This window comes from Bombus fervidus, chromosome 5 (assembly GCF_041682495.2).
Source record: "Bombus fervidus isolate BK054 chromosome 5, iyBomFerv1, whole genome shotgun sequence".
Lineage (NCBI taxonomy): Eukaryota > Metazoa > Arthropoda > Insecta > Hymenoptera > Apidae > Bombus > Bombus fervidus.
The window spans coordinates 679,304-691,788 of NC_091521.1; the positions used below are offsets into that span (position 1 = coordinate 679,304).

Genomic DNA, 12,485 nt, shown 5'->3' on the forward strand with positions numbered 1-12,485 from the left:
CCGATGATCTTGTGCCAAGTTTTTGATGCCAACAGTTCAAGGAAATTTGTTCGTGAAAATTTGAAGTTTGACTATTGTTGTTTTATACAATAAAATAAAGAATCAAAAACAACGTAAATCTCCTGTAACAATGTATACCTTACAAAAAAAAAAAAAAAAAATAATAAAGCACAAAGCTGGAATCTCGAAGGTACTGAATTCAATTTTCCCTACAAAATCCATTGATCACGACTCGGTACACTGAAACGGATCAAGAAACGAACTAGACAGGAAAGCGGCAGAAAAAAGGACACTCGTTAGACGCAGTCTCATCGCAGCTCGTAGTGGCGCATTCTAAAAAGTTGTTCGTTATCCTCTTGTTCATCGGCGATAATTACCCACAGAAAACCGATTCAAATCAAAGTAATCAAAGAGGGAGAGACGAGCTGAGTTGAGGATATATTGCAGAAAAGCCGACGCACGCATAGAAACAACATTTAAGTAACAAATTTTATTTAGCATTTTTCACATGTCTAAATTCACGTTGAATGATAAAGCTATTTTTGATATAGTAACAACATGATGGTCATTGGTTGTCATTGATAGTCGTGAGTGGTCACTAAAATTGCAGAAAATTATTAATTTCTTTAGAGAAAGAAATTGTAGGTGGTTACATCGCAGGAGCTCGATGGAACAGTGGTACATATAAACGTTTGTTTCTAAAACGAAAGTAGAAGGCGACAGGGTGCAAATGACAAAATATAGTTCACTTTCTAGATACACGTTCCGCTTCGTTAATTTCTACCACCCCGCAAAAAGAAATTCTCCAAAGAAAACGAACAAATAATTTTATTAAATACATTCTAGACTACGTCAGATACGTAGGAATGAAAAGCTAAAAACTAAATGTATACTCATGGCGCGAGATGGTGGAAAAGCGAGTGGCGATAAGCGGTTATAGGAGTGTAATTCAATTACTGGATCTTCATGGTGGTGTCTGGAGCGGCATTGTTCAATTTTGTTCCTTCCCTAGTCGGATCGGCTAGGAACTGATTCGTTATCGCCCTTCGACCCGGCCAGACACAATGGTGTTAAATAAGAGATAACCGAGAGCTGATATCATACCTCCACTCTTCGCTTCGCTTAGCGGCACACATCGACAAGTTCGTTAATGCGGAGCCGGGAAGCTGGTGGACGCTGCACCCGTTTCTCGTTAATTAACTAATTAAATGGTGAATTTTATCGTTCTAGCTTTTCGACCGTGACGAACGGAGAATTGTTTTCATGGCAATGCCTACGCGTATGCGTTCTCTTTTTCCAAGAAATTTTTTCGCTCTTAAAAATGTCAAATCGTGTTCAAAGATAGTGTATTTTGTCACGTATATCGTGTATTGTCGTTGTAAGGTGGAGGGGAAAAGGATCAAGCGTTTGTCATTGTGCGTATTTAAATGTTTCATATAGATGTTTCTTCCTATACTTTGGTTTGCTACACCCTGCTGGTTTGCTAGCAGAGTGACAAATCTCAAAAATAAACCACGCGTGAAGAAATTCTATTCTATGCTTTTTTATTTAGATTGGCGCGGGAAGTAATCTTTTGCCTGCCTGTACAGTATTTTCGACTGCATGCCATATAATAAAGCAATATCGAACACGAAAACGTGGTACAAGTCCTATCGAGTATAGCTCGTACGACCGATCAAGCGCAAGCAACTCGAAAATTAACAGGCGAAAATTGAAAGTTCAGTTTCTCTCATGGAAATTGCTATACCACCGAGAACTGTTGTTCGAATCGATATTGATAGATATTACAGGATGCGTAGGTTAGCGGCCCCTGTTGACGTAGCGTAACTCGGTTAAGCTGCACACGCTATTGAACTTTCGGTCAGCTCAAAACAGAGAAATGGAGAAGCAAAAAATAGAGAACCGAACAGGAAATGAAAAAGAGAGAGAAGAAGAAATGGAAAACAAAGTTCAGTGATGCAAAACTCTAACGACTCTTACACTTCGTGGGATGAACGTAAAAGAAGAAATACGAACACAAACGAGCGAATACTCATCGATTTATACCGCGATTTTAAGAATCTGGCTAAATTTTCTATCATTTTGTTTTCATATGCAGGGATTTTTGCCGCTATTACTTTTCTCGTAACTTTGATTTATGTATGACAAGATTTGTAAGAAATTCTACGAGATTTTTTACCTTATCCGATAGAAAAGATACTAAAATATTAATCGAATATTAAAAATTAAATCTTATCGTGAGAATGATACGAAGGGAAATAAGAAAATTGGATTAGAATAACTTTTTGAGACATCAGCGGTCAATACGATCATTTTCCTATTGGTCATTGAAAACGGAAAGCAGGGAATTGACACTGGTAGCAATTTCTGGTAAATTCAAAGCAGGGAAATCGTTAATCGCAAGAGTAGACTAGAGCACTTTACGCAAGGCACTAATTGGCTGCAGAGACACTGCTTGGAGAGGCAACCAATTAAAAAGAGCTGAGCACAGAGGAAAAAAAGCTGAGCGATAAAGGCAGTTCTATAACCAATTCTCAAATCGAGCCTCATCGAAAGGAAAGTTCAGCGAAGTCGTGATTGTGCCTCGTTATGTACATTTCGTTTATTTCATTGTTTTTAATTCAGTCCCACCCGATTTCTTCCATCGATAACTCGATTTTTTTTTAATCTACCAAGTTATTTATACGAATATTTTTTTGATAAATACTACTTTCAATGTACTAACAATAAGTATTCGTCCCTCTTTAAGATACCTTTCATAGTTATAATAAATATTCAAAATTTCTAGTTACCTCAGAAACGTACACAACGCAGGCAAACTAACCATCATAAGTCGTATTAGAATATTAGTGTGCGTTCCGAGTATAAACAACTTTTTCTTGCTACCGACTCTCTTAGAAATGTCCTTTTGAAGTAATCGCGACACATTTATAACATAAAAATATATCTCTTTCTAGAATATTTCTTAAGGATGAACGGTGAAATCATCTCGACACGAATTTAGAAAAATTAATTTGAAAATTGCTTTTTGCGCTTACCAATTTGTCTGTTGCACATTGTTATTCCGATCGATCTGAAGCGTTGAGTTGTTAAACAACTTATAGTCGAGTATTAATTGCTGTTGCTGCATATTGTTGTAGACGCTGCAATCGATGCGAAATTCAATATAATAAAGTTTCTAATATACATATAAAAAAAAACGACCTCAATTTTCAACTAACGATACGATATTATCGTAAAATAATTCCTCTACTTACCAGAAATTAGCAACAATGTCTAAATATCTGTAATCTTCCAAAACGACGCTCTCACAAATAAAAATCACGGAAGAACACGGTTCGTAAAACACGAAATCACGTCAACACGGTTATCAAACTGCGTTTGCGATTCCAAACGGACAATAAAATGGAAGACTGCGTCGTAGACGGAAGTTAAGACACCTAAGCCCGACCGCGATTCAATTCAATTTGAAACACGATCGTATCGTTCGACGTATACGACAAGACTAGGGAAACACACGATCCCTGTGATCCGACCAAGCTACGTCCTTGAAAATCGATGTTACTATCGGTATAAGCAAAATCACAACAATTATCGTTACTCGACGTTGTCCTTCTGTGAATGTTTTCAAACTACTTGTGTATACTGCTCGAAAGTTTAGGTAGGAATTCGAGCAAAAAAGCTGAGCTACCAACATTTATCGAACGAAGTAAAACGTAAGTAAAATGCGTGTTTTTATCGTTTTTATCAATCGCGTTGTTATTCTTAATATTTAAAGCGTAATTGCGTACGCGAATATAATTTTCGTTTAACATATTTATCGCTTCTGTGATGTAAATACATTCGATATTTTGTAAATGCAACATCTTGATTATCGCAAATTTCTGAAGAAGTTTTAAATAAAATACAGATTTTCTCCATAGGCATGTAGCTACTACGCTTCACAAGTTGCATTTCTAAAGAGACGTTAAAAGGCATAAAACTGACAAATCTTTCCCCATTTTCCCGACAACGAGGAAAGTAAAATCGAAATAAATAGTAATAAGAAAAAGTTTCATTCCATAAATGCGAAATATCAATGAAATTCCCAATCTTTCCCACTTCTGATTTAATTTTATTTCATCTATTCCTGTTCAACGGCAAAGATAACCTGAATAATGTAGCTATTTCAACGCAATTCATCCTCTTCCCTCTGTGCAAGAAACAAACTGTTCAGCCAACAAAACTGTTCAGAAAATATAAAAACAAACAAAAAAAGAAAAAAAAAAGGAAATGAGAAACTAACAAGGGGTAAAACTAACAACTAAATTAGATTATCCAGCATTATTCATTTCGCATGCAGCGTAACCAACACGCATTTTATATAAAAATATTCCACGTGTTTGAATTTCTTCCGTTATCGTATCTTATTCACCTTATTTAGAATGCAGTTTCGGCTTACCTATTATCAGTGCGTTATACGAGTGGCTGCCTTGTTAGTGTTTAATTATTTTGACGGAAGAATAAGTGGGCGCGAAGGACGCGAGAATTCCCAGGTTTCTTTTATTTTCTTCCTCGACCCCCGTGTTGGAGACACGTGCGCGCGGCTAGCTGTAGTGGAAAATTTTAATATGTAGCCGACCAACGGACAGGCAGAATGAATTTAATACTTCATTTATTTTAGAAACAGTGTACGCCACGGTAACATTACTATCGTATAGTACGAAGTTTCGTCTCGTTGTGTTTCTGCGCGGACCGGTTTTTAAAAAAATTATTAACATTTCCCAACATTTGAGAAACGGGAACGGAATTGCCCTAACAAATGGTACGGTTGTTAACGATTACTTTACCTTCGCCTCTGTATGTCTATAATTACGTGGAAAACGTGGCTGCTTTCCGCTAACATAGGCAATTCTTCTTTTTTTCTCTCTTTTCTTTTTTTACTTCTTTTACTTTTCCATTTTTTGGAAAAAATAAACGTCGAATGAGGAAAGAATACTCGGTGCAATTTGAACCTGAATGGGTTGGATGGAGTTTGTAATTGTAGCTAGTTCAGCAGAGATAAATTAAAACGGAGAAGATTTTGTTAAATTAAAACAGGTGATTGTTTGAACTGTATTTAGAGTAATTCGAACAGTGGTATTATTTGAGAAAATTTTACGTTCCAATTAACTTTGAATTTTCTAAGGAGAATGTTCTTGCAGCGTATATGAGAACTTTCATTATGATTGTAAATTGATGTAAAACCATTCCAAGCTATTCTGAAATAGAAATTTTCAATTGTAATAAGTAACAAAAATGTAACAAAAATGTATATACACCTATACGTGTGATAATGTGTATACGTTTCAGCATAATATACGAAGAACCACAAAGACCAGCTAAAAAATGCTACAAAAGAGTATCATGTAAAAATATCCTGTCCAAAATGTTCACACTTTTTCACAAAGACATCGGGCGAAGCGTCGATCAAATGGATGAGGTGGAAGAATTTGCAAAAGGTCAGAAGAGTGGGCGGTCGACGTTCATGGACAAAAGGAGAACTTCGACTCGGGGAGAAGAAGCTAAAGCAGGTTTCGCGCGTAAACTGATATTCCATTTGAAGCATCGAGGCGTGGAAAGCGTAGCCCAAGTTTAAGAGCCGCAAAAAGACGGCCTTTCGCCTCTTCCTCGAGTAAGCAAGTCGGCTCTTCGGAGCGCGAACAGTCTGAGGAAAACGTTAGGATACTGAATTCAGAAGTCGAGCAATAGGAAGGAAAGCGAGAAATGGAGGGTGAAGGAGACGAGCTTCTGGCTTGCTCGGATGCCAAAGAATCAGTTTTTCTGCCATCGCTACGTAACTGCTTCTTCCTTCTCCTCCTAAAGATATCGTGCTCGATCGCGCACAGCTAGTGCTTTAATACGAATGCCTGACTAATTATAGGAAGTATGTGTTTGAAATATCGTTGACACAGTTTGTACAATCAATTATTTTGACTTTATAATACGTGGCGAAGTACACATACGTATGACTACCATTTGCGAGCAAGACGCTAGAAATTATGTATTTAGATCACTTTTTAAGGAATCGTTTGTTACGTCATATAAACAATCGTATTTATTCTCTTGAGACAGCAATTTCCTTTTCTTTTTATTTGCATTCCCTTCGATCCGCCACGAAGATTTCACGAAAAGAGAAGTAAAAGTCAAGAACGAAATTATATTCTGTGACTGGAGGAAGGAAAGTTGAAGGTAAATAGCGAAACTCGAATTTCTCAGCCTTTCTTGTAAAGAAAGCCGGCCCTGACTCGAACTTCCCTATTTTTTTCAAGCAATAAGAACGCCAAACCGTTTGTAATTTCGGCGTTACAACTAATTCGTTAATATCGCGAAAGCATTTTTATGCATGGCCCGGAGAAACAAAGAAGAGGAAACGCTAGGTAAATGAGAAAGAAAAGACACCACTAAGAAATAAAATTCCGAGGATCTCTAATTCTAGCCAGTAATGCTTTCCTTCTTTGAAGCTACCTTCTTCTCTCCTTCCATCTTTTCGTTCTTGGCTGTCGGCGTCATCGCATTTTTGCCCCAGCACGAGAACTTATTACAAAAGGAAGTACGCTGCCAAAAGGCGAAGATTAAATTGGCTTTCGAGCGCGACGAAAGTTTCATTCGCAACGTTGCACGGTTTACTCGCGCACACCGCGAAACGAAAACCTGGATCTGTTATTACTCTGCCCTGTTATCCTTACACCGACTAGGCTTGCTTACACCCGTGACCCATTCTCCTACAGACGATCCTCCTCTTTTCTATTCATTCCGTCTGGAATTTATATCGAGTTAGGTGTGGACGAATGTGCTTGCAATCGAGGAGTTCGGATGGTAAACTATGCGAGTACCAATGGAGAAATAAAGTTTTCATAGAAGAGAATGCGGAACATGAAATAACAGTTACAAATATCAGAGTAATTTATTTTAACCTTCATAACCATCGCAAAATAGGGATACAATCGTAAATATCACTTAGAGTGCGTCAATATAAAATTGTTCGATCAAACTAAAAATGTTTCGGACGAAGAATTTCATTTTGCTGCCAAATTTCTTTGTGAAATACGTAATATAAATATATACAAAGAAAATTAATAATATACATTGAAAAATAATTTTGAAACATTAGTAATATCAATAAATATTAAAATCGTCAGTGGACGAGCTTTTCTTTAAAAAAAAAAAAAAAAACGAATTTTTCCAAATAGGATATCGGTTAATTAAAATTAAAGGCAAAAATAAAAAACAGTGGAAACAGGCATCGACGAAATTACTGATATTGATATTTTTCATATGTGTGTATGTTTTTCTGTAACACAGATTACAGGAAAGAACGAATACAAACATGAATAATATTGGAGAGATGCAGATTAATATGGTTCGATGTTTCTATTCGTGTGGCATTCACAATGAATCAAAGTACACCAACACGATATGTATATATTGTTTCCATCGGCGTATGTGTCAGAACAACGCGTTTTTATATAGATCACGTTTTTTGATTAATAAAATTGAAACTCGACACAAAGAAGGATCGACAGTGTTTTAATAAATATCGAACCTATCATGGTAATTAAATTCACGATGAAATCATTCCACTACAACTGTAACAAACGTAACAAATTTTCCCAAGATGTTTTATTAAATTTAAGCGAGAATTATTTTGTTTTCGCGCTGTATTTTATGCAAAATTATCGACGCGTGTTATCACGGTTATAACATTCACAAAATTATAATACATATTATGATATAAAATTGTAGAAAAAGGAAAAAGAAAAGAATATATATATATAACAACAACTTTGTGATTATACATGTATAATGATCAACAAATTAACATTGATCAAAATAATATTCCATTGTGATCGAATACGTTCGAGCCAGAATCGCAATAAATCCTCAATGATTTATCACGACCATTTCGATACTGAAACTTCGATATTCCATGCGTCGATGTGGAGTAGATCAACGGCACGTAACGTAACCAAACAATGAATAACATGTCGTTACTGTTGTTTGCATATTATTAACGGTCGTCTGAGCATTTCCAAACTGGATCTTTTCGACCAAGTGAGTATGGAGAAAAGTGAGGGTTAACCTACACATATAGGCGTAATACGACGCTACCGTGCAGGGAGGCGAAACATCGGTTTCGAGTAATAATGAACGTAACGTATGGAACGCGGTGTTTCGCTTGCGCAAATACGAGTAACGCGTACACTCGATGTATACCAATTAATTTGTCAAGTATGCAAACGCGGCACGCATGAAACTGCTTGTCATCGGTGATCATCGATCAAGTCATGGCTAACAGCGAGAGAGAGTCGAGGAACGGAGCGATCGCATTATTCGTCGGATCCTATTGTTTCCTGTTACTGTGGTTACCTTTCGATTCGTGATTAACACTTTGTTGCAGCGATCGGGAGAACAGGCTTGTTAAAGTCACGAAATTATTTTTATCACTAGAGATCGTTTTAATGGAGTTTCTTTAGAAAAAAAACAGCGGTTACAAACGTTGGTTTTATTCAAAATTTTCTTTTAAAATCTTCGCGGTATCGACGACACTTGGGTAATAACAACTGTCGAGTTACCCAACCTAATTATCACTTATGATAAGTATTTTATTAACTTGTTACGACGGTTACCACGGTTTAAAAAGTTTCCAACTAGTTTTCCCGAAGAGATACGCGAAAATGAAACTTACAAATTTTAAACGAAAATTACCGATAAGAATGCAGTAGCTACACTTTTACCGTATCGTCCCTATGAAACTTTCTAAAACTTCGTTACTGCGAGTATCTTCAAAGCTTCTTCCGTTCCAAGTAAATTTTATTAACTTTCTAAATATGCAGCATTGTTATGAATACGACTATCTCGTACAACTTTTGATACCTACATTGACCAAAAAATTATTCCAGGAAACGAATAAAGATTTCAAAACTATCTAGATTCTATTTAGACTTCCCATTTTATAATCCCTTAAAATTTCCACCTTTAAACTCTAACAAATAAAAATTTAAGACAATCGATTTACATTTTGTCAAAAATTTAAATTGTATACGAATTATTGTCTCTATTTTTTAAACGTTTAAAACGGTAAAAGGTAAAGATTAGTCTATACTTAAATGTAGTTACTAACTAGTAGCTAAAGTTACATTTTTTCTTCAGAATCAAGCTCGTAAACGTTCACTAGGAAGAAATAATTGAAATTAAATATGAAATATCCAATACAATTAATTTCATTATCATTATCCGCGAGGCGTATTATAAAATTTGCTTAATGGCAAATTATTTAGCGCGGGCGAAAAACGCGGCGGCATTCCATTATCTTGCAATTACCTCCCATCAATCCGTTTCATCGGCATTCATACGTATCTCGTTTCTCGTCACGTTTAATCACGCGTCATTTCGTGCATTTTAACTAAATAGGATTACTGTCTAACGCCTGCTATATTCTATTTCAGGCTTACCACAATTTGGTAACATCGACGAACGGTCAACAATACCGCATTTCGCGTCGACGCGTCACGAGGTAAATCGTTAATACCATATTTTTAATATTCTTTTCCTCTTTTTGTTTTCTCTTTAGTTCTCTTTATATCTTACATAGGATATCCGTTTGAGCGACAAATAATTAGAATGAACTTATTTGTTAAAGACGGTTTATAAACATTTAATCGTTTTCAAAATAAAAAAAAAAAACAATAAAAGTAGCGTAAGTTTGCAAAAAATGTAGATCCTATTTGCAAAAGCTTAACGATAGATCACCGTTTTGTGAACAGAGCAAAGGTAATTTACATTCAATTCAGGAAATCCTAGATGTCTATTGGCTAAAGGACCGGTTTTCCGAAGAATACTCGACTACCCAGCCTTTACATCGGATATCCGGCACCTGCATAATTCTGGTTTTATTCTTATTAGGTACTCGCTCTATCCTTTCGTCGTTCTTTCTCCTTTCCACATTCTATCGAACTTCATCGAATTCTCGCTTTCAGCTGCCCCCTTTCTCTGACATCATCGCTTCCCATTTCTGTCTTTGTCTCTAATTCTCGTCCTCCTCTATCTATTTCACGAATCCTACTGACTTTACGTTTAAGTTTCCTCTTTCTCCTTTTAACCCATTTTACGTTCTCTGTTATATTTTATCGGCCTTTTAGTTTTACGTGCATTTTCTCTCTTTAAGTCTTACGTTTCCTTTTCCGCCTGCCTTTCTCTTATCCTTTTTTATATATTCCCTTACTCCCTTTCATATTTGGGAAAAAGATACGTATAGTAGTTACAAAATCTAAGCATCGCAAACGTATTATCGTAAATAAATGCATAATTTGCACAAAATATGCGCTTTAAAATGAGTCAAAATATAAAGTATACATATAATCAACGGATTAAGCGGCATTTTGCCACTTCTTTTGTCTTTCAACCCATCTATTTCCCGCTATTTCCCGTCTTTATTTAATACCCTTACCCCTCTTTATATGCCTGTTACTTTCTATTCTATTTTCTTGCGCGTTTCTTGGAAAACTTCTAATGTGTCTGCCGATTTGGAGTTTCGGCCAGCCTAAGGATTCAGTTGATTCAGTCAAGGCAGGATAAGCAAAAACGAGAACGAAGACTCGGGGGTGAGTCGAGTTGCATGCAATTAAACTTCCAATCCCTTCTGTCTTAATTTACTTGAAAACTGTTCTCAGTATAGAGGCATTCTCTTCAGGCGGTTAGGAACTACGGCGAAACGAACGGAAGACACACCTCTATTCAAATGTTTTCGTTTGCTCGCTTCCTATTTTCTTTCGCTCCATTCTTGCTTCTCTTCCTCCACGATTCGAATTTTCTTCGCCGTCTTACCTATCCGTGTATTTTTACAGTTTCCTTGCACTTGCGTGTTATTTTATTTCCGATGCTAAAGTTGTTCTTTGCAAATGACGTTCGCGCGGATTCTACTTACTCCTGCTTACAATTCAGATTCGGTAATAAATCATTTGTATATTTTCCATCGTCAAACGGACAATCACACGTTACGGAATACGGTAGAATCATAGAATTTCTCCCATACCGTAGCATGGTTGGTTGAAAGAGAAATCAAAGAACGTGTATCGGTTCATTGATCAAAACGCATGTACAAGAAAGGAATTATCCTTCTTCGATCTAACAGGTCGACTCATTTTTGCAAGGACAAAAGGATCGCGCTGCACATCTAATTAAAGGAGCTGCTATTATCCCGCTGAAAATAGGTAATGGAAGACACTATGTAAAATTGCCGCGTGCTATTCCTCCTCCTTTGCGGCGTAAATCGCGTTCTCCCCGTCCACCCCTTTTCATCCCCTCGTCGACCTGCACGCGACCCACTTTCTTAATTGTTCCTCTATTAAAATACACTTTAATTAATATCCATTGTGCTCCATATTTATTGCTTTGGGACTCGTTACGCATTGAACCCTGTTGGTCTACCGCTGCCTTTGTGCACGAAAAGGTCTCACCGCGTAATGAAAAAGAAGATTTATCGTTAGCTCGGTGTAAATCGTATTTTCATTAAGCACACTGGATTAATACCTAAGGGAATTCAGTTTTCACGTTTAATTCGTTGTTTGTTGAATTTGTAGTAGCTATGTATTTTTCAGCGAATCGTTATTTAAACGGAGTTCGTTTTTGAAGGATTCGTTGAAAAAGTTTCACAAAAACCAATCAAATTATTTGTTTTAACCCACGATATATGCAAGTATATTAGGTTGTTCAATTATACGATTATCTTAACCTCATCCTCTCCAACTTTTCTTAAATAGCAAAGCGAAAATCTTACGATATTAATAAACACGGAATCGGAATATAATTAGAAGGTGTAAAATCTCTATATTTCTATATCGCTAAATCTTATTATTTAGGACAGGCAATTAGGCTCAAAGATGCGCAATATTATACGTCACGAAAGAAGGAAGACCCAGTGAGATAGGTGCTTCGGATGGCAGATTAGAAGATTCCGACTAGAACGACTGAAAATCGGTTTGCGGATTTGTTGAGCTTCTACCCGCTCTTCTGCGGCATGTGGCAAGCGGTGGTCTGAAATCTATGCAAACCCGTTCGAAACTATGTAAAGCAATGCTAATCCGCCGATAAAACCCTCACCGACGAGCAAACCACGTTTGCGTTTCTGTCGTTGCATCGTTCCACCACACGCGTATACACGCGTACATACGCGTATGCACGCACGCGCGCACACACACATCGTTCATATAGACGTTTGACACGCATGTGTTCATGCGTGCGTACGTAACACGTGCGTACGTTTATGTGTAGGATGCACCGCAATGCAGCGCCAGCTCTAGCCGGTCTGACGTATTTTCCAGTAATCCTCGGACCCCGACGGTAACTCTATTAGATTCCTGCGAAAGGTTTACCTCTTCCGTACCCCTTGGCGCGGATCACTGCTTTGGCTAATACGTTAACGGCTCGTACTTACACGCGCCAACGTAATCGCTATCCCGAGGTTA

The 12,485-nt window shown here is 37.1% G+C and overlaps 1 protein-coding gene across 15 annotated transcripts in view; it reads right to left on the bottom strand.

Annotated features, from left to right (window-relative positions):
- Positions 1 to 12,485, bottom strand: part of LOC139987786 (CUGBP Elav-like family member 1-A) — a 354,004-nt gene that overhangs the window by 198,349 nt on the left and 143,170 nt on the right. Inside the window, exons 1-2 of one of the 15 annotated variants that reach the window (XM_072004474.1) lie at positions 3,258 to 3,516; positions 3,039 to 3,143 (exon numbers count right to left, since the gene is read on the bottom strand). The exons of the other annotated variants lie outside the window; for them this stretch is intronic. Of the exons in view, the coding sequence (XP_071860575.1) occupies positions 3,039 to 3,130 (92 nt within the window). The 5' untranslated portion in view covers positions 3,131 to 3,143; positions 3,258 to 3,516. Of the gene's footprint in view, positions 1 to 3,038; positions 3,144 to 3,257; positions 3,517 to 12,485 lie in introns of those variants that run through there. 15 annotated transcript variants of the gene reach the window in all.